The 23,047-nt window shown below is 37.5% G+C and overlaps 1 protein-coding gene and 1 pseudogene across 2 annotated transcripts in view; one reads left to right on the plus strand and one right to left on the minus strand.

The window, feature by feature from the left end:
• The window catches only part of DDX42 (DEAD-box helicase 42), a 65,148-nt gene that overhangs the window by 13,774 nt on the left and 28,327 nt on the right, over positions 1-23,047 (plus strand). Inside the window, exon 3 of one of the 2 annotated variants that reach the window (XM_077163556.1) lies at positions 1,891-2,041. In XM_077163556.1, coding sequence (XP_077019671.1) covers positions 1,891-2,041 — 151 coding nt within the window. Of the gene's footprint in view, positions 1-1,890; positions 2,042-23,047 lie in introns of those variants that run through there. The other variant, XM_077163557.1, reaches the window with a different exon arrangement.
• LOC143686999 (exportin-T pseudogene) lies at positions 9,927-13,305 on the minus strand (annotated as a pseudogene).

Raw genomic sequence — 23,047 nt, forward strand, 5'->3', positions numbered from 1 at the left:
TACTGAGAATCAAATACAGTATAGGTGTTAGAGATCCACCACAATCAAGGATCATTATTCTGGACAGCAGTTTACCAATTCAGGGTACTTTGGGCAGTTAACAAAATTAGTTAAATAAAATCTATAGAATATATGTATGTATACACAATACATAATAGTTGTTAATGCTTTTAAAATAATTCCTATGAAGACTTGAAGTGCTTTAAAATTTTAACTGCGGTTGCCATTTAGGTAAACTAATATTTAGTTGCATTACTGTTTTGTTTAATTTTGAGGTAAGGTCTAAGGGATGTTTCTTTGTATTTTGTTTGATTTGTAAAGAGCTGTATAGACATCCTATTCTAACCCAGAACAGCCCCAAGACCAAAGAATATGCTAAGTAGAGAGTAACCCATGAGTTTTAATTAGGGACTTACTAACAGGAGAATTCTTCCAGTGGCAGCCAGTTGGGAAATGGAAGTAAATAAGGAGAAAAGGAGCAGCTTAGAAAGTTCAGCAGAGTCTCAACTATATTTGGTTATGATGGAGTCTCAGCAGAGTCTCCTGAGAATTGATTACCAACAATAAATAAGGGAGGGAATTTTAATGATTTTGACAATACATTCTTTCCCCATTAGGGGATCTTCTGTTGACCTTTAATGTCCATGCTGTGGTCATGCAGGCTGCTACTGGTGCTTAAGGCTTCTTTTTTTTTTTTCTTTTCCCCAAGGGAGGGGTCTTGACCCCTGGGTTGCCACATTTTCTGGGATGTTTGTTAGAGGAGTAGTGATACTTTCTTGAAGTTAATCTTAATGAATGCTAAAGTAGTGTGATGAATGATTTTGGATTGAGCTTTAAGTCTTATACTTTTTGGTAGATGCTCAGAAATTAGCCCAAAACTTCTGAAGGAAATCCCTAGCCTTATGAAAATTTCTTTGAAATTTGTTTAAGGCTTATAAAAACAAGCCAGGTTTTTAATATTTCATTCACATCTCATTTTTTTTTCTCTAGCACAAACTCTTCAATATGTGTTGACTGTTATCTGTCAACAGTGAAATACTGCATTTGTCCTGAAAACCCATCCCTTTTAAAAGAACTGGGAATGTGATTTTTATAGACACAGTTGAAATAAAGAATGTGCTGTGACTGCTTTTTTGCAATCCTGGAATTTTGTATATATTAAGTAAAACTTGGTAATTAGGTCTTTAACTGTCTTGGTTTTCTAGCTCCTAAAATAAATACTGTATATTGGGTTGGCCTAAAAAGCAGAATTTATTGGTTCATAGTTTTGAGGTTACAAAAAGTCCAAAATTGAGGTGTTAGCAAGGTGCTGTTTCCTTCTCAAAGACTAGCATTCTGGGGCTGGTTGCTGGTGATCCTTGGGTCATTGACTTTTCTATCAAATGCAATGTGCATAGAAGCGTCTTCTCTTTCTTTCATGTTTTATTGCTTCCAGCTGCTTTTCTTGTTGTTTTTTCCCTTTAACTTTCTCTGTAAGGCCTCTAGTAACGGGATTAAGACCCTTTCTGATTCATTTGGCTACATCTTAACTAAAAATCACATTTTCAAAAGGTCCTATTACAATGGGTTCACACCCACAGGAATGGATTAAGATTAAGAACCTATTTTGGGAGTGCACGGGGGTTTAGTGGTAGAATACTTGCCTTCCATGCAAGAGACTTGGGTTCGATTCCCGGACCATGCACCCTCCCAAAAAAAGAACCTATTTTTGGGGGGGGTACATAACTGCAAGCTACCACATTGGCCAAAGCCTTGAGGTCTCTTAATTTGACCTGTATGTGTTAAATCGCTTAATAGGAAGATATATCATAATGAAGTTTTCTTTAAATGAAAGATTCACCAGCCCAAAAACAAAACATTGTTTTTGCCAATCTGCATTTCGATTTTCAGATATTTTGAAGATGAAGAAGAAGACTCTAGCAATGTTGATTTACCTTACATTCCTGCTGAAAACTCACCTACCCGCCAGCAATTCCATTCTAAGCCAGCAGATTCTGACAGTGATGATGATCCCTTGGAGGCATTCATGGCTGAAGTGGAGGCAAGTGAAAACTCTTTGTTTCATTAAAATACTCAGCAATTAGAAATAGATCAAGTCAACCTAGTATCTCACTCCTAGTTTAGAATTTGTTTTCTCATTTTGTTTGAGAATTTTGCTCTAGTATTCTGTGCTTTCTTAAATCTACTTCCACTTGCCCTTCAGTATTTTCAGAGACGATTGGTGGCTATAAATTTGGATTTCTGGCTTTTAATTTTTTTTTTTTTTGTATTTTTCTGATAAATTTGAACAGTAAGCCATATAATAGAAGTTTAAGATTTATGTGTTTGTGTATATGTGTTCTGTTTAAGAACAATATCTAACTATTATTAATATATATTATTGGCAGCGTATATTAAGAACAATATACAAAATAACAATTATTAGTATATTCTTAAATGGAATGAAGATCATCTCACTCAGTGTAGAGCATTTACTACATGGTTTTGTAAGGCAATTAAACTTAAGTAACTGGCTGAAATGACAAATTCTGTATTCTGTAGTTAAAATGTTATTTCTAATTATCAACATTATCATCTTTTCAGTTTATAGTGCCCATAATCTCCCTGCAGAAATTGAAACTTGTGGCCTACATCCTTCTTCAAACTCTCTCACTATATACCTTTGTGATTTTGCATTTACTTTTTTTGCCTTTTAGTATTTCTTGCAGAGCCGGTCTCATGGTCACAGATTTTCTTGGTGATATTTTGTCTGAAAATGTTTTTAATTTCCCCCTCATTTTTCCCTTTCATTTTTTTGGGGGGGGGGTACATGGTCCGGGAATCGAACCTGGGTTTCCCATGTGGAAGGCGTCCCCCTCATTTTTGAAGGACAGTTTTGCTGGATATAGAATTCTTGGTTGGCAGTTTTTCTCTTTTAGTAATTTAAATATATCATTCCACTGTCTTCTCACCTCCATGGTTTCTGCTGAGAAATCTATGCATAGTCTTACTGGGCTTCCCTTGTAGGTGATGGATTTCTTTTCTCTTGCTGCTTTCAAGATTCTCTTTCTCTTTGACATCTGACATTCTGATTAGTAAGTATCTTGGAGTATGTCTGTTTGGTTCTATTCTGTTTGGGGTATGTTGCACTTCTTGGATCTGTAATTTTAAGTCTTTCATAAGAGTTGGGAAATTTTCAGTGATGATTTCCTTCATTAGTTTTTCTCCTCCCTTTCTGTTCTTCTCTTCTCCTTCTAAGACACCCACAACACGTATATTCGTACGCTTCATGTTGTCATTCAGTTCCCTGAGTCCCTACTCAAATTTTTCCATTCTTTTCCCTATGTTTTCTTTTGCTTGTCGGATTTCACATGTCCCTTCCTCCAGTTCACTGATCCTATGTTCTTCCTCTTGAAATCTAACATTGTAGATTGCCATTGTTTTTTTTTTTCATCTCTTCTACTGTGCCTTTCATTCCCGTAAGTTCTGTGATTTGTTTTTTCAGACTTTCAATTTCTTCTTTTCTTTTGTCCCTTGACTTCTTTATAACCTCCCTCAATTCATTGATTTGATTTTTGATGAGGTTTTCCATGTCTGTTTGAACATTCTGAATTAATCGTTTCAACTCCTGTATCTCATTTGAATTGTTGGTTTGTTCCTTTGGACCATATCTTCAGTTTTCCTAGTATGAGTCATTATTTTTTGCTGGCGTCTAGACATTTAATTTCCTTAATTAGTTTATTCTGGGGATTGTTTTGACTTTTTTTTACCTAGGATTTCCTTGCTGGATAACTTTGTTGTCTATCTGTTCTTTGACATTCACTTCAGCTTATTCTAGACCACTAGCTTAGGTTTTGTTTAACAGATCAGAATTTTTTAGTTCTTGTTTTCTTGTTTCTTGTCCTGCCTGTATGGTGCCTTTCCTCCCTCCCCCCCACCCCCAGGAAGGTCTACTTAGGTATTATAGACACCAGACAGATTTTCCCAGACCAAACTGGCCTTCTCTCAGAAGAAAATGGTCACCTGCATCAGTTTTCCCTGAGGGTGAGAAAGACTTTCCTATGAAGCCTCTAGACTCTTTGCTTTTCCTATCCTGCCCAGTATGTGGTATTTGTCTGCCTGTAGGTCCCACCAGCATAAGGGATGATCTGGTACCTTTAACTTCAGCAGACTCTCCTTGCTGGGGGCATGGTTGAGATAGGAGAGGTTGTAGGCTGGCTTTAATGGCTTCAGTTTTCCAGATCCTGGGGTCTGAATTCCTTGAGGGAGGGTTCCACCTGAGCTGGGCCCCATCCCTTTCTTGTAGAAAGCACAGCCTCCACGCAAGCTCTGACAAGCTTAATTCCACCCTTGCCTGGGGCAATTGAAGCCTGAGAAGCCCTACAGTTGTATCCAAAGAGCAGTCAAGTGTAGAATCACAGCCACAAACAGTAAAGAAAAAAAAATCCTTTTCAGAGCAGGACCCCAGTTCCTGGGGTTTGCCGATCAAGAGCTTAAGTGGGTATGTTGCTCTGTGTATCTCCAGGTCCTGTGTACCCCTCCTTTCCTTCAGGGCCCAGACCGTTTCAAGTATTTTGTGCTGTCTGATTGAAAAAAACAAACCTCTGGGTTTTTTGTTTTTTTCTTTTTCTGTCAGCCCTGCCACCTCTGTGCTGGGGCAAAAACTAAACCTCGGCTTTTGCTTGAGGTTCAGCTCAGCTGGGGGCCTATTTTTATTAGTCAGAATTTGTTAATTAATTCCACAAATTGGAGCTTGGTCGAGCTCAGCCCCTTGCTGTTAGTAAAATCTCTTTCCTTTCCCCTCTGGGAACCAACCTATGGGGGGTATGGAGGGTGCTGGCCATCATGGCTTGGGTACTCATGGTTCTGGGTGGAATCACAGCTTGTTCAGACTAGGGTACATTGTGTATCCAGTCACTGATGTGGCCCCAGCAGTTGTTCTGTAGTGTTCTGGCTATTTACTAGCTGCTCTGGAGGAGAAACTAAATCCCACACCTCACCAAGCTGCCATCTTGGCTCCTTTCTCTCCTGTGCATACTTCTTGACCCCACAGTTCAAGATTTAAAATTTGTCCTAGGGTAGTGGTTTCCAGTGAGGGGCAGTTTTGTCCCCCTGGGGACATTTGGGAATGTCTGAAGACTTTGGCACAACAAGGAGCAGGGTTGCTACTGGCACCTAGTGGGTAGAGGCCAGGGATGATGCAAAATATATATTTTTTGCCTTTTAGAAAATTTATTTATTCGTAATTTACTTTTTTTGTTTTCAGAAGAAATAATTTACTTTTTATTATGGAAAATCTGAAGCACCTACAAAAGTAAAATAACATGAACCTTCTCATACATCCATCACCCAACTTCATCAGTTAATGACACTATGGCCAATCTTGTGTTATCTAACCTCTTCACCCCTGGCTCTTTTTTGGATTCTTTTGAAGCAAATCCCAGACGTATTTCATCTGTCAGTATTTCTTTATCTTTTTAAGATAACTCTCAAAAAAACATTAACACCATATCATTGTTGCATCTAGAAAAAAAATTAAATATCCATTTGACTGTTATCTGTCATTCTTCTTGTGATCCTCCTCCAGTTTCTCAAACATGGAGAGTCCCTTGCAGTTATGTATATTTGCTGTATTCACTCTTTACACATTTCTTAGTGACCTTAACCACTTCTAAAACTTCTGTGTGAGCAGCAGTTTTCAAATTTGTGTATTTAGTCTGATACTCTCTTTGGTTTCAGTCCTGCTTTTCCAGAAGCATATTGGTCATTTTTATAGTGTGTGTCCCACTGTCACCTTAAATCCAATTCATCATCTTTTCCTCCATAGTCAGGTCTTTCTCTTGTCCTACTTAATTCTGTTTATGGTGCCAGTATTCACATAATTATCTCCATCTTAAAACTTTGGCTTTAACTTCTTCCTTTTACTTGCTCTTCCTCTCCATACTTCTTATTTACTATTTAACAGATGATAAAAAGCAGGCTCATAATTTATTGTATTTACTCCTCAGAAAAACCATGATATGTAGATAGAAAAAATACATATAATTTTTTTAGCTGATAAGAAAATTGATGAGGTATGCAACTAGGTGAATGACTCTTAAGGACAGTATGTTGAATGAAATGTCAGGAACAGAAAGACAAATACTATCCTGCCTCAATCATATGGACTATCTATAATATAAAAACTCAGTGAACTAAAGTCAAGAGCATGGAATATCAGGTTGGTGTCTATTGTAAAGGGTCCTAGATGATAAGATCTTACAAAAGTCACATATATGATCTTACAGCAGTCACATATATTCAGGAGCTGCAACTTAATTCTTAATTCTTAGATGCTGAGCTGTTTGTATATAACATGGTCCTTCCCAGAAACTTCAGGTATTTATGTGACACCTGTAACTCAGAGTTTGAGCTCTGAAGCTGTGGAAGTCAGCAGTACCCCATACAGGAACTGTTTAAAAAGTTGAAAAGTGATCAGACATCAAGTAGAGGTATGCATGAAGCTGATCTGGATAGGACTAAGGTATATCAGAATACAGGGTAAAGGATGATATCATCCATATTTTAAAACTTCAACTTCTGTGTGAGACAAAAGGGAGAGATGTTTATTGGGTGCAAAATTTATATTTTGGGTAGTGCATTTCCTAATTTAACTTGTATGGAGAGTTATAGTTGAACATCATTAAGTACATGGAATCTTGAATAGTGCATGAGACATTGTTGATTTGTCGAGGTTAGTGTGATGCCCCGATAAATCCGAGTGATTTGGACAGTGAATAAAGAAGTATTTGCAAAGTCCCCTTGAGGGAATAGGGAGAAAGGAGGAAATATTCAACTCCCCCATTTGGAGAATTTCTGATATTCTTGCAAGCAGTGAGGACGACCAAATCAGTAGGCTAAGCTCTTGATCTTGGGGTTTGCCCCTATAGAACCTGTAAAGTATAGGCTAAGCCTACTTATAATTAGGCATGAGTCACCTCCAGAGAGCCTTATTTGGTGCTCAGATGTGGCCTCTCTCTCTAAGCCAACTCAGCAGGTGAACTCACTGTCCTCCCTCTTACATGGGACATGACTCCCATCAGTGTAACTTCCTGACAACTTGGGACAGAAATCCCAGGATGAGCCAGGACACAGCATCAAGGGATTGAGAGATCCTTCTTGACCAAAAGGGAAAGAGAGAAATAAAACAAAGTTTAAGTGGCTGAGAGATTTCAAACAGAGTGGAGAGGTTATCCTGGAGGTTATTCTTCTATAGGTAGCCCTTTTTAGTTTATGATGTATTGGAGTGGGTGGAGGGAAGTAGCCGAAACTGTTGAACTGTGTTCCAGTAGCCTAGATTCTTGAAGACAATTGTATAAAGATAGAACGTTTACCATGTGGCTGTGTGATTGTGAAAACCTTGTGTCTGATGCTCCTTTTATCTAGGGTATGGACAGATGAGTAAAGAAATATGCATAAAAAATAAATAATAAGGAAGACAAAGGGTAAAATAAGTTGGGTAGATGGAAATGCTAGTGGTCAGTGAGTGGGAGGGGTAAAGTATATGGTATGTATCAGTTTTTTTCTTTTTTCTTCTTTTTGTTTTATTTTTCTGGAGTAATGCAAATGTTCTAAAAAATGATCATGGTGTGAATACACAACTAAGTGATGATACTGTGAGACATTGATTATATACCATGCATAGAATGTATGTGTTAGGAGAGTTCTTGTAAAAATATTAAAAAGAGAAAGAAAAGTGAGCCTTAAGATAATTCAAATCACTTGCCTCAAATCATGTAGCTACTGGGTGGCAGAGTTGGAACTTGTGCTGGTTTGAAAGGATATATGTCCCCCAGAAAAGCCATGTTTTAATCCTAATCCCGTTTTGTAAAGGCAGCCGTTTCTTCTAATCCCTATTCAGCATTGTGTTTGAAACTGTAATTAGATCATCTCCCTGGAGACATGATGTAATCGAGAGTGGTTGTTAAACTGGATTAGGTGATAACATGTCTCCACCCATTTGGGTGGGTCTTGATTAGTTTCTGAAGTCCTATAAAAGAGGAAACATTTTGGAGAAAGGAAATTCAGAGAGAGCAAAGAAAAATGACATAGCCATGAGAGCAGAGAGTCCACAAGCCAGTGACCTTTGGAGATGAAGAAGGAAAATGCCTCCTGGGGAGCTTCGTGAAACCAGAAGCCAGGAGAGAAAGCTAGCAGATGATGCCATGTTCGCCATGTGCCCTTCCAGCTGAGAGAGTAGCCCTGACTGTGTTCACCATGTGCCCTTCCAGCCGAGAGAGAAACTGTGACTGTGTTTGCCATGTGCCTTTCCAAATGAGAGAGAAACCCTGAATATCATTGACCTTCTTGAACCAAAGTATCTTTCCCTTGATGCCTTTGGTTGGACATTTCTATAGACTTGTTTTAATTGAACATTTTCTCGGCCTTACAACTGTAAACTAGCAACTTATTAAATTCCCCTTTTTTTTTATTTCTGAGAACAAAATTTATTTAGTAAAAATTATATGATAACAATGAGAACTAGTATACTTGACTGACTCCTAAGCCTGATGCTGTTTCATATTCATTACATATTTAGTAGTTTGAAATATGAAAATATGCCAAGGCATGTTGCTCTGAACACAGCTTTTATGGAAAGTTATATTTACATTGGTTCTTAATTACGGTGGCCCTGCAACCAACAGTTATATACAGGTACAAAATACTGAGATACATTTTTGCTGAAATATCAAGAAATATGGGATTTATATTACTTGAATGGAAGATATTATGTTACATTTTATGGCCAACCCAGACATATTATATATACAAATTGCATTCATTTTTAGGAACAGAGAAATTTTGCTTTCCATAAACATTAGAAACTTAAAAAACTTATGAAACTCTGTTATACAATTGCTATTTTAAGAAGTAAATGGGATTAAATTCACAAAGACAAAACTAAAAAAAATTAATCTTAGTTGCTTGTAAATGTAGTAATAAATTGAGAGAAATTTTGGCAAGATATTTAAGCCACTGGCATTTGAATTAATGAGGCTGTTCTTGGGAAGAAAGGTTCTCTTCGACTTTTAGGCCCTTCGATTAGAATGCAGGTATTGTAATCAGTATTATAATAAAGCTAATTAACAATGATTTGGTTGGAATATATATTTGTATCTAAATTAAAGTGGTCGACTGAAATATTTCCCTAAAGAAAATAGAAACAACTTGGATTTTTAAAAAAATGTATATATTAAAGAACATAGCATACTGCTTATAATTTTAAAATTCTATTATTTTAGAAATAGGAATGTTTTCAAAATTAGGTGTGCTAATCAAGTTTCTAAAAATCCAAAACATGCTTTCCTATTGAAAACGAGAGTCACTTAAAGATGAATTTTCATAAAAATAAGTTTTTCCTAACCTAAAATGAAAATGATAACTATTAATGCATAAATCATGTATAAATACTTGTACATTTTGAAAATTATAATTTCTGATTATAATGATCCTTTATTCTGCAATGATTTGATGAATTCCACTATGAAATTAATGACGTACACGTGCAATTTAGAGAAGCAAAGTGTTTTTGTCTCAGGATATTTTATTTTCTGTCCCAGTTTCCAAATTCCCTGCAAATTAAATGCAACTCAAGATTTTCCTCCTAGACCATGCCATCTTAATTTCAGTAGATATGCTTTCATTTACATATAAAAACAAAAACTTATAGAGTGAGTCTGTTTCTTTTAAAGTTTCTTTTTTTTTTTCACTACATAAACTTTATTTATTTGTATTAAAAAAAATGTGTAACACCCACACCTACTTTTAAATCAATTAATTTACGAAACCATTCTCTTTTGTAGAATACACATAGGTACTGAAACAGTTTAAAGAAAATGTAATGGCTATCTACAAAAAAATTAGTTTTGATTGTTGTATTCCCCCCATACTTAATGTGCCTACACACAAAATGAAATTTCTCAAACATTTTATATGCAGTAATTTTTAAAAGCACAGTTTTCCACTGTATTATGGTCTTTATAAAGGACTTAAAGTTTCAAATAAAAAAAAAATAAGGTACAAGGATAAATTTGCTGTTATCTTTTAACAGCATTTTTATATAGAACAATGAGTTGGCATGCAAGCAACTTATGTTGTCACATACCTGCATTTAGGGAAAATTACACCCATTTTACAGAAAAATCCCAGTACATATACTGCCATAAACTCAAGCTATGTTTAAAAAGATCAGTGTGAGTGGCACACAAAAACCACATTTTCATAAATAATGAACTGGAATTCCTGATCATGAAGTAGGCACAGGGAAATCCAGTCCTTAGGGCTTTGCTCTCTGGAAGAACACCTTTAAGTAATTTTTAAAAACTTTAGCATCAGGCTGCTGAAGTGCTTGACAAAACTCCTGAATTATTTCTGGAGCTACTTGCAAGGAGGGCAGGTATTCTTGCTGAAGATACTGAACACATTCTGGGCCCCGTTTGAGATGAATTGTTTTCAGTGTCACTGCACACTCAGATAAAGCCAATACTGTTTGTGCATCTGCCAGGTCAAAGGTTTGCTTTAAAGGTGCTAGGAAACATGCAGAGACAATGTGCTTATAAACAAAATCAGCAAATCCAACTGGTCCATCTTTACCTCCCCAGAGTTCCACCAACTTTGAGAGGATGATAAAACATGTTTTTTGTGCAATTGGATCTGGGTACTCAACCGCTCCTTGGATGACAGTAACCAAAACCCGTTCTACATTCTCTGCACCTTGATTTGCTATGACTTCACTCATTCCACTCCCTGTGACTGTTTGCAGGAAAGCAAAGTAACTCCTCCGCAACATTTGCTTTTCTAAAGCAGCAGACTGGTCATTTTCTTCTGCTGGACGGAGCAACACTTCAAAAATTGCATGAAGGAGGGGCATAAACATTTGTTGTAAAAATGGGGATACCTGTATCTTAAATTTGGCTGTAATCTGGTTGATAAGAGGAATGAACTCTTGGAGGTCTTTCGCTTCACAATCTTTGAGCATATGCTCTGAGGCAGATGGGATGTATGGAAGAACTTCCTCTAGGCATATAATCATGCGATGAAGGAAGGTACGAACTCCACTTCTGAGAATATCCTTTTGTAAGGGACAACTGAGGGCTGGCAAGAATGTCTGTAAACAGTCCAGATAAACTTCGGAACAGCCACATTGTTTTACAGTTCGCTTGTTGCTGAAAGCTTTGCTGGTTCGACTGGCAAATCCAACAGCATGGTTGAGGCAGTCTGCCAGAGATGCCTGCCTTTCTTCATCTTGTGCCAACATCAGTTTCTCCAACAGAATTTTAAACTTTTCCATTAGTGGTGTCAACAGACTCCTCATTAATGCTTGCTTCCTTTCTGCTGGATATTCACTATTAACAATCAGCACTCCAGCTGTCTCATAAATAAATAACTGATCATCACTGCTCACCAAGGACCGGTAACCATTCTCAGGTGGTGAAAGCTCTAGTAAGTCTTGTATTCTATTCAGAATATCCTCAATGAAAGGATTCATTTGTTTATTGAGAGATTTGACAAATCTAGAAAATAAGTAAGCAGTTCTGCTCCGTACTTTTGCACTAGAATGTCGCAGACCTCTGTGATCTAAGAAAGCCATTAGTACACATGGAATGTGTTGAGGTTCAACTGTGAAAAACTTTTCATATCTAACAACAGTTTCGAAGAACTCCAAAGTTACTGATGTATGCTGATAGGAACTAACTCCTGAAGTTACCAAAGTTCGCATCATATCCTGCAAAGCACTAGCTTTTGAAACATCACCTGAGAAGTGAGCACCATGAGATACTGGAAGAGCTTCTGCCAACATATACAGCAATCTTATTGCTACTTCAACTTCCATAAACCGTGTAGTCTGCCAATTCTGCAGCGTTGAACTGAAAACTCTGCGAACAGAAGCCAGCAATAATTCTGGTGAGACTTGAGCAAGCCTGTCCAACAATAATTTCAGCTGCTTTCTGTATTCTACAAACATAGCCTCATCTTCACCCTCATTTTCAAAGTTATATTCTTCATCATAAGTCAGTTTTTTCATAATGGCCAACATGATTGCCTCTACATTAGCTTTCTGCTGATCTGAGAGTACTGTAAGCTGTTTCAAAATATGAAGATAATCATAACAAAACCCAATAATGTTGGAGGAGATGTCATCATCCTCATGAATCAGTAGCTGCAACAGCAGTGCTACTTTGCTTTCAACTGCTTGTAGTGCCTCTTGAGCATTCTTGATATCACCATTCTTAATTTAGTCCAGCTAACTATCAATGACTGTCCCATTCCATTTACTAGTTTAGAAAACCTGGCCAGGAAGTCAACATCTTCTTCCTCCTCAATGCTGAAAAACCCAGCCGACTGCAATACTTGACACAAAGATTCTACTAGTTTCATTTTATCAACAGGATCCATGCCTTTATTTACAATTTCAAATAAACAGTCACATGCTTCTTCCCGTAGAACTTCTATTGACATATGACCTAGCAGCATATTTATAAACCTATCATTGGCTATAAGGGATAAGTCTGTCCAAGAGACATAAGCTCCAACTACTTCAAGGCACTGACATGTCACTTCTGAATTAGTATATTGATAATTCTGTAAGATTTGGTACCACGATTCCACCAGATTTGGAATGCACTGCTCTCTCATGGTATCTTTTATTAGGGTATTCCTACGAGCCTCCTCTGACGTATGTACCACATCACGATCCACCAACTCTGAATCAATAGCCATGAGGATTCGGAGGTACAGATCTACGCCTCTTGGATTTAGGTCCACTACTGAGAGAATGTCAAAAAAAAACTTGGGCCATTTAGTCAGATATTCTGTAACAAAGAGCAAGACGAAGACTTGGGCTGCTTTATTTCGTATAAAAGTCTTCTCTGGTTGGGGATTCAGCATCTGAGCTTGAAGCCAAGAAATGAGCGTCTCCCTAATTAGCTGTTGTTGAACAGTAGTCAGTTCTGAATATTTGTATTTAACTTGATGTTCTAGTACTTGAAAGCAGAAAAACTTTATGTGATCATCACTATATGTTCTCTGGGCTAGAGCTTCTGCACACACCTGCCAGGCATCTGGGGAGATCTTTAACTGTTCAAAATAGGCCAGGGCCCTTTGTCTAAAGTCTGAATCAGCATTGGGATTTAGCCCTAAAAGAGCCTGTTCATCCATCCCTGCTACTATACTTGGAGTTTTCTGATTACAATAGGCGTGCCCACTGATCCCACAGAAGAACCCACAAACATCTATCACTCCATCCTGCCTCCCAGACTGCACTCCCGAGGGCTGGTCAGCAGAGCGAAGCGACGCCGAACGCAGGGAGCGGGCAGGATGGCCCTCGTCCTTGTCGTCGTCGTCCTCCGCCACCACCTCTGCACTAACTCCTGCGACCAAGCTGGCCGGGGCCGCGCACGTCTCGCCGCTCTGCGTCCCTTAGCACCTTGTCTTGCGTGGTACAGGGCAGGGAGGCGAGCCAGTGGGCGGGTGTAGTTGGCGCCCGGGTAAAGAAAAGACCACAGGAGCCGACCAACGCCGCTGAGTCAACGCGAAGCGCGTTCCCCGCGTCGGCGCCGCGCTGGCCAAGGCCAGCAACCTCATGGAGAGCGCCGACCTCAGCCCGCGGGCCGGGCCCAGGGGCCTACAACTCTCCTCTTTTAAAGTTTCTTAAATGGCATCTTTTTTAAATGTTATAAAATAAGTGCCAGCTTTCATCAGTTAAAAGAAAATACTAATAAAGAGGAAAAGAAATTCAAAGTAGTCAATAAACATTGACCATCATTTCTCAGGTCTGCTAAATAGATGAAAATCTATTTAATCTTGTTTGTGTAGATCCAAGACATGACCAGCTCAGTAAATCTATATCAGAAACAACCTCTCTAAAACTAAAGAAATACAACTATATATACATACAAGCTTTAAATAAATCAAATAATGCAATTATCTTTAAGAACTTTTCATTGAGAGATAAAGAAAAACAGAATTTTCTAGAAAATAGCACGGGTCCCCCAAATTGTCTATGTTCCCTCCCTGACCTGTCAGAAAGTGACCTTTCTTACCAACTGCAAGACTCGGGCCATGTAAGCCAGAATTAACGTTTTAAGTTTTCTTAGAAGGGCTTTGTGGGCATTGGTTCACATATAAAGTCAATATTGGTTATTTAAGAGTGGGCTTGTTATACCTGATTTGGTGAGGATCATTTGCAAATACGATATTCTAGTTATGGTCTTCGTTGTACAATCAATTTTTCCAGTTACATCTGGGTAAAAAGGAGGCCAGATCTTATTGAACCTATACAAATAATTGTTGCTGCTGTGAAAACTAAGGACACTCAAGTAAAAGTATTTGCTTTTGAAAAATTCCCCTTTTTAAAAGCCATTCTGATTCTGGTATGTTACATTCCGGCAGCTAGCAAACTAGAACAGAACTGAAATCTAATTTTTTTTGCTAAGTAGTCTGAGAGCCAGCTCTTTCCAGTACATCATGCTGCCTTTCATCACATTATTTGCCAAGTTCTGTCAGTCTTTACAGTTTGTCTTGTATCTGTTCCTTTCTGTTTCCATTGTAGTCGTACTACTTGATACCCTTATTAACTCTTGCCTGGTGTTTTAGTTTGCTAGCTGCCGGAATGTAATATACCAGAAACAGAATAGCTTTTAAAAAGGGGAATTTAATGAGTTGCTTAGTTTACAGTTGTAAGGCGGAGAAAATATCCCTATTAAAGCAAGTCTATAGAAATGTCCCATAAAAGGCATCCAGGGAAAGATACCTTGGTTCAAAAAGGCTGATGAAGTTTCAGGGTGTCTCTCTCAAGTGAGAAGGCACATGGCAAACACAGTCACAGTTTCTCTCTTATCTGGAAAGGCACATGGTAGACAGAGCATCAATCTGCTGGCTTCTTCTCCTAACTTCAGGTTTCATGAAGCTCCCCATGAGGCATTTTCCTTCTTTATCTCCAAAGGCCGCTGGCTCGTGGACTCTCTGCTTTGTGGTGCTGCAGCATTCTATGCTGTCTCTGAATCCCCTTCATTCTCCAAAATGTTTCCTTTTTTTATAGGACTCCAGAAACTTATCAGGACCCACACACATGGGTGGAGACATGTCATCACCTAATCCAGTTTAATCACTCTTGATTAAATCACATCTCCAGGGAGATGATCTGATTACAGTTTCAAACATACAGTATTGAAAGGCTTATTCTGCCTTTATGAAGTGGGATTTAGATTAAAACATGGCTTTTCTAGGAGATATACATCCTTTCAAACCAGCAAACCTGGTTTAAACTACTTCCCTGCTTTATGCTCTCTGCCCTCTAATTTATGTTGTATATAGCTACCAGTAATAAGACTAAAAGCATGTTTCTCATCTTGTTCTTTTCCTGGCTCAAGAACTGTCACTTCATTGCTTACAAAATAAAGTCCTTCCGAATTCTTTTTTTTCCCCCCACAATCACAGTCACATTGCGAAAGCTAAAGCTGTGTCATTATACAATCATCTTCAAGAAACATGGCTATTGGAACACAGCTCTACGTTTTCAACCTTCCAAATTTTTTTTTCATTTTTATCAATAAAACCAATCAACATACAATATGAACATTCTTTTTTTATCACAGTTGTATATTTATCATCATGATCATTTTTTAGAACATTTGGATCAATTCAGAGAAAGAAATAAAAAGAAAACAGAAAAAAAGTCATACATGCAATTCCCCTTACCTCTCTTTTTCATTGGTCACTAGCATTTCAATCTACTAAATTTATTTTAACATTTGTTCCCCCTATTATTTATTTATTTTTAATCCACATTTTACTCATCTGTCCATAAGGTAGATAAAAGAAGCATCAGACACAAGATTTTCACAGTCACACAGTCACATTGCAAAAGCTATATCATTATACAATCATCTTCAAGAAACATGGCTACTGGAACACAGCTCTACATTGTCAGCCTTTCAGATTCTTAATGTTACATTTTACCTGAAGTCTTTGATTAGAATACATCTCTCCTCTAAGGAAGGAAAGAAAGAAAGAATCCAAGTTAGAGTATTTTTGTTTGGCTTGGACATTGTTTTAAAAAAAAAAAAAAGTAAGGCAGCATTTTTTTAAATCAGGAGATTTTGCTGAAAAGTTCACTCTTGAAAAGTAGATCTGGTAATATAAACCCATATGCTTTTTTTTAATTGTGAAATAACATATATACAAAAAATGATAAATTTCAAAGTACTTTTTTTCAAAGTACATTTTATAAGTAGTTTTAGAAAAGAATTCAAAGTATGATATAGGTTACAGTTGCACCATTTCAGGTATTGCCTTCTAGCTGCTCCAGGACACTAAAAAGAAATATTAATATAATGATTCAGCAGTCATAATCGTTTGTTAAATCCTGTCTTCTCTGTTATAACTCCTCCTCCTCCTCCTTTGATCCTTCTCCCACTGTTTAAAGATATTTGGGCAATGACCATTCTAACTTCTTCATGTTGAAAAGGGGTATCAACCTTATGGGGTAGGGTGATACAACTGGTTGATGTTCTTGGAGAGATGGTAACTCTGGGTTTCAGGACTTGTCTGGTCTAGGAACCATCTGGAGGTTTTAGGTTTCTGAGAAATAAACTTAGTGATTGAAACTCTTATAGAATCTCAGATAGAGCCCTGGGTATTCTTTAGGATTTACAGAAATATTGTTGGTTAGGGCTTGGCATACCATGGCAGTTAGCAATATCTATGTCTTTTTTTTTTTTTTTTTTCTTTTTGGTGCATAGGCAGGGAATCAAACCCAGGTCCCACATGGAAGGTGAGCATTCTACCACTGAACCACCATGCACCCAACCACTTGTGCACCAGCAATACCTAGCTGAAGCTTGCTTAAAAGTAACCTCCAGAATAGCCTCTCGATTCTATTTGAAATCTCATAGCCACTAATACTTTATTTTATTACATTTCTTTTCCCCCTTTTGGTCAGGTAGTCATTGTCGATCCCACAGTGCCAGGGCCAGCTTCATTCCTGGGAGTCATGTCCTGTGTTGCCTGGGAGACTCACACCCTTGGATGTCATGCCCCTTGTAGCAGGGAGGTAATGATTTTGCTTGCAGAACTGGGCCAATAGAGAGAGAGAGGCCACATCTGAGCCACAACAAAGGTGGTTCTCTTGAAGTAACTCTTAGGCATAATTAGAAGTAGGCTTAGCTTCTCCATTACAGAAATAATAAACCTGCATTCTTGAGTGTCAGACATAGACTGTTACTGAACCAGAACCTGCTTTAGACAAGGTATGCTTTTTCTACAGCTCCATAATTCTAGCAATCCTTATTGTTTTCAATAGTGAAGCTACCATTTATCTTTGCATTTGCATTCTAGGTTTTCTTACTGTGGAGAAGTAGTTTTCTGAATTTGAGTCTCTGTTAAATATCAAAAAAATAAAAGACTCAGGGTCAGGTGATATAAAAAAATCTGAATGTGCTTCTGTAGGGTATTTCTGCTTACCATAAATGAAAGAAAAGCATGTCTGTGTCAAAAGAATACAACTTTTTCTTACCTTAACACACTTCATTTAGTATCAGCTTGGCACACCTGTTAGTTATTTGTGTTGCCCACCTTTGATTTAGAACAACTGAAGTTGCCAGGATTTGACTCCAAACCCCATATTCTTATCAAAACTGCTCAAGACATACATGTGCCTTGCAAAAAAAGTATTTGGTAAATATTTCCAGATTTGTCATGTTTGAGATGTTTAATCCACATTTTTTTTTGTCGTCTTGTTGATATACAGACATTTCTCAAAGACCTCTGTTGCCCCGAGAATCTGTTCTTATTCCTTAAGATCCCTAGAGATGAGTTAGAAGAAAAATCAGCTTTTGGTTTTTTAGGTTTAAATTTGGGCTTAATTTATAATAGCTGGAGTAGCCTTTTTTTTTTAATGATCATTCCATTCTACATATATAATCAGTAATTCAGAATATCATCGCATAGTTGTATATTCATCATCATGATCATTTCTTAGAACATTGCATCAATTCAGAAAAAAATAAAAAGACAACAAAAAAATTCATACGTACCATACTCTTACCCCTCCCTTTCATTGATCATACCATTTCATCCTAAATTTATTTTAACATTTGTTCCCCCTATTATTTATTTTTATTCCTTTTGTTTTACTCGTCTGTTGATAAGGTAGATAAAAGGAGCATCAGACACAAGGTTTTCACAATCACACAGTCACATTGTGAAAGCTATATCACTATACAATCATCTTCAAGAAACACGGCTACTGAAACACCAGCTCTACATTTTCAGGCAGTTCCCTCCAGCCTCTCCATTACATCTTGACTAACAAGGTGATATCTATTTAATGCATAAGAATAACCTCCAGGATAACCTCTCCACTCTATTTGGAATCTCTCAGCCATTGACACTTTATTTTGTCTCATTTCACTCTTCCCCCTTTTGGTCGAGAAGGTTTTCTCAGTCCCTTGAAGTTGAGTGTCAGCTCATTCTAGGATTTCTGTCCTACGTTGCCAGGAAGGTCCGCACCCCAGGGAGTTATGTCCCACATAGACGGGGAGGGCGGTGAGTTTGCTTGTTGTGTTGGCTGAAGAGAGAGGCCGCATCTGCGCAAGAAAAGAGGTTCTCTTGGGGATGACTCTTAGGCCTAATTTTAAGTAGGGTTGACCTATCCTTTGTGGGGTTAAGTTTCATATGAACAAACCCCAAGATTGGGGGCTCAGCCTGTTGCTTTGGTTGTCCCCACTGCTTATGAGAATATCAAGAATTCTCCACTAGGGGAAGATGAATTTTCTCCTTTCTCACCATTCTCCAAAGGGGACTTTGCAAATACTTTTTTATTCACTGTTCAAATCACTCTGGGATTTATCGGGGCATCACTCTGGACAAACTGACAAAATTTCATGCCCTACTCAAGGTTTCATGTACTTATGGTGTTCAGTTAAGCTGTCTACATAAGTTATTTAGGAAATGCACTAGTCAGAATATAAATTTTGTACCAAATAAACATTTTTTGCTTTAGTGTCACACATAACTTAAAATTTTAAAATAATCATTACTTTCTGTTTTCAACACCGTGCAGTAATGACATTCCTATATTCTTCCTCATGCAGAAACATTTTTTAAATTTGTTGGAGTAGCCATTCTTAGTATATCTAAGAATGGTTCATGTTCTCTTACTTGGCATTTCAGTAAAGTTGTTTCAGAGTCAAATCTTTTTGGTATAATATTGGACTTTTTGGTATCCTTTTTTTTTAATTAAAGCAATTTTATTAATGCACCATTCAATCCATCCAATGTGTACAACCAGTGGCTGCCAGTATAATCATAGAGTTGTGCTTTTGTCACAATCAATTTTAGAACATTTCGTTGCTCCAAAAAGAAAAACTCCATACCCCTTATACCCCCACCCCTATTATTGACAGTTAACATTATACCTTTGTTATAATTGATGGAAGAATATGAAAATATTACTGGTAACTATAGTCCATAATTTGCATTAGGTATATCATTAACATCTTGTAATAGTGACATACATCTGTTCTAAGTTCATGGAAGAACGCTCTTAGATTTGTACCATTAACCACCTTCATCAACACAATAGGGTTCACTATGTGATATACAGTCCCATTTTTCATCTTCTAGCTTTCCTTCTATTGGCATACAGGGCCTAAACTGCCCCTTTCAACCACAATCACATACATGATTCAGGACTGTTAGTTATATTCACAATAATGTTCTACCATCACCTCTCTCCATTTCCAAACATTTACAATCAATCTTATTAAAAGTTCTGCACAAATTGAGCATCAGCTCCCCATTCTCTACCCTCATTCTTTCTTTTGGTAACCTGTATTCTAAATAATAACTCCATGAGTTTACTCATTATATTTAGTTATGTTAGTGAGATCATACAATGTCTGCTCAGTTGTCTGGCTTATTTCACTCAACATATCATACCAAGGTACACCCATGTTGTCGCTTGCATCAGTACTTCGATCCTTTATTGCTGAAATGATATTTTATCATGTGTTTTTATCACGATTTGTTTATCCATTCATCTGTTGATGGACACTTGGGGTTGTTTCCATCTTTTGACAATTGCTAATAATGCCTCTGAACATCGGGTTTAAATGTGTCTGTTTAGTTTCCTGCTTTTATTTCTTCTGAGTATATACCTAGTAATGGGATTGCCTGATCATATGGCAGTTCTATACTTAGCTTCCTGAGGAATGCCAAACTGTCTTCCACAACAGGTTGTACCATTGTACATTCTCACCAGCAGTGAATAAGTTTTTCTATTTCTCTACATCCTCTCCAACAATTGTACTTTTCTGTTTGTTTAATAATGGCCATTCTAGTAGGTATGAAATACGTTATTTTGGTTTTGATTTTCATTCACCAAATAGTTTGTGACATTGAGCATCTTTCATGTGCTTGTAGCCATTTGTGTTTCCTCTTTGGAAAAATGTTTATTTAAATCTTTTGCTCATTTTTTAATTGGGTTGTTTGTCTTTTTATTGTTGAATTGTAGGACTACTTTGTATCTTCCAGATACTAAACCCTTACTAGATATACAGTTACCAAGTATTTTCTCCCATTGAGTAGGTTGCCTTTTCACCTTTTTGTCATAATCCTTTGAAACAGAAAAATATTCCATTTTGAGGAGATCTCATTTATTTTTTCTTTTATTGCTTGTGCCTTTTTTTTTTTTTTTTTGGTTGAAGAAACCATCGCCTACCACAACATCTTAAAGATGCTGCCGTGTATATTTTCTTTCTAGTCATGTCCTGACTGTTATATTAAGGTCTTTGATCCATTTGGGGGTGTAATTATTTTAATCTTGCATTCTATTTCCAAGTATTTTATTGAGGGTTTTTGAATATATATTCATTAGAGAGATTGTTCTGTAATTTTCTTGTAGTATTTTTATCTGGCTTTGGTATCAGGGTGATGTTGACTTTAAAGAATGAGGTAGCATTCCCTCTTTAATTTTTTGGAAGAGTTTGAGCAAGATTGGTATTAATTCTTCTGGAATGACTGGTAGAATTCACCTGTGAAGCTGTCTAATCCTAGGCTTTTCTTTATTGGGGGGGGGTGCCTAATTCAGTCTCTTTACTTGTAATTGGTTTGTCAAGCTCTTCTATTTCTTTTAGAGTCAGTGTAGGTTGTTCATATGTTTCTAGAAAATTGTCCATTTTATCTACATTGTCTAATTTACTGTTCATAGTATTCTCTTACCATCTTTTTTGTTTCTTTGGGGTCTGTGTAATGTCCCGTCTCATTTCTGATTTTATTTGTGTCTGCTCTCCTTTTTCCTTTGTTAGTCCAACTAAGGGTTTGTCAATTTTATTGATCTACTCAGAGGACCCACTTTTGGTTTTGTTGATTCTGTGGGGGGAAGGGGTTGTTTGTTTTTGCTCTCAATTTCATTTATTTCTGCTGTAATCTTTGTTAATTTTTCCTTTTGCTTGCTTTAAGATTGGTTTGCTGTTCTAGTTCCTTCTGGTATGCAGTTAGGCCTTTGATTTTGGCTCTTTCTTCCTGTTTAATGTAGGCAGTTAAGGGCTGTAAAATCCCTCTCTGCGCTGCCTTTACTACATTCTATAAATTTTGATATGTTGTGCTCCTGTTTTCCTTCATCTCAAAAAATTTACTGATTTTTTTCTTGCAATTTCTTCTTTGCCCCACTGATCGTTTAAGAGTGTGTTCTTTAACATCCATTTATTTGTAAATTTTCCAGATCTCCACCTGTTACTGATTTCTAGCTTCATTCCATTATAATCAAAGAGAGTGCTTTGTAATAATTTGTCTTTTTAAATTTACTGAGACCTGTTTTGTGACCCAATATGTGGTCTATCTTGAAGAACAATCCATGAGCACTTGAGAAATATGTGTATCTTCTGTTTTGGGGTGCAGTCTTTTATATAAATATCTAGTCATGTTTTCTGTTTTCTTATTGATCCTCTGTCAAGGTGTTCTAGCTATTGATGAGAGTGGTATTGAGGTCTCCCAACTATTACTGTAGCAATGTCTATTACTCCCTTCAGTTTTTCCCTAGTTGGGTGCATACTATTTATGATTATTATTTTTTTCTTGGTGGATTGTCCCTTTTATTAAACTTTTTAATTTGTTCCTTTGGGCCATATCTTTCTTAGTATGGCTTGTAATTTTTTACTGGTATATGGGCATCTGATCATCTTGATAAGGTTATTCCGAAGGTCAGTTTCTCCCTCTTGTCTAGGATTTTGTTCTTAATTGGGTTTGTGTAAGGTTCATCTTTGACACTTAGTTCATCAGTATTTCCCAGCCAAATGAGGCCCAAGGCCCCATGCAGGGGGTTACAGTCCAGTTCCAAAGAGTCCTAGGGAGAGGGTCTGGAAAGATACCAAAAAGCTTTATTTCCAGCTCTAAGGCTGTGCTTTCCTGGCTTACCCAGTAAATGGCGTTCTTCAATCCCCTGTACTCCTCTGACAGACTATTTTTAGCCCTCTGCCAGTTCTGCCTCTATTACAGGTCAGAACAATGGTGCAGTAACAACTGTCCAGGATAGAGTAAAACAGCCAGTCCCCGCAGTTTAAATTTGCTGGCCAATAGCTGAATCAGTACTGGACCGTGTCCCCTGCTGTTTTTGGGAAGGAGTACTTCAGCGCAGTTCGCAGCAGCCTTCCAGGCAGGAACCTGCGACTGCTTGCTTCAAGGATGGGAAATGTGTGCCAGAGCTACAGCTGAGTGAATTCTTCACAGTTTTTCATTCTTTTCCTCCTGCTCTTCCCTGGATGCTGCACCGGTCTCTGGAATCCCAGCACAATTGCTTCAGACAGTTTCTACCTGTCCACTAAGCTGTTTTTGGAAGAAGAGTGAGCTCTGTAGCTCCCTAGTCCACCATCTTTCTGGGAGTCCTCATCTTTGATATCTTTTTGACATGTGATATCAAAAGAGACTTTGCTGATTTTATGACAGAGAGATTGGATATTGTCTGATCTTGGACAGAGTGCTGTTTTGAAAATGTTGCATTAATCTGTGATCTTAAAGGTAAACTTTTCTA

The sequence above is a fragment of the Tamandua tetradactyla genome, chromosome 6, assembly GCF_023851605.1.
Source record: "Tamandua tetradactyla isolate mTamTet1 chromosome 6, mTamTet1.pri, whole genome shotgun sequence".
NCBI classification, from domain to species: Eukaryota; Metazoa; Chordata; class Mammalia; order Pilosa; family Myrmecophagidae; genus Tamandua; species Tamandua tetradactyla.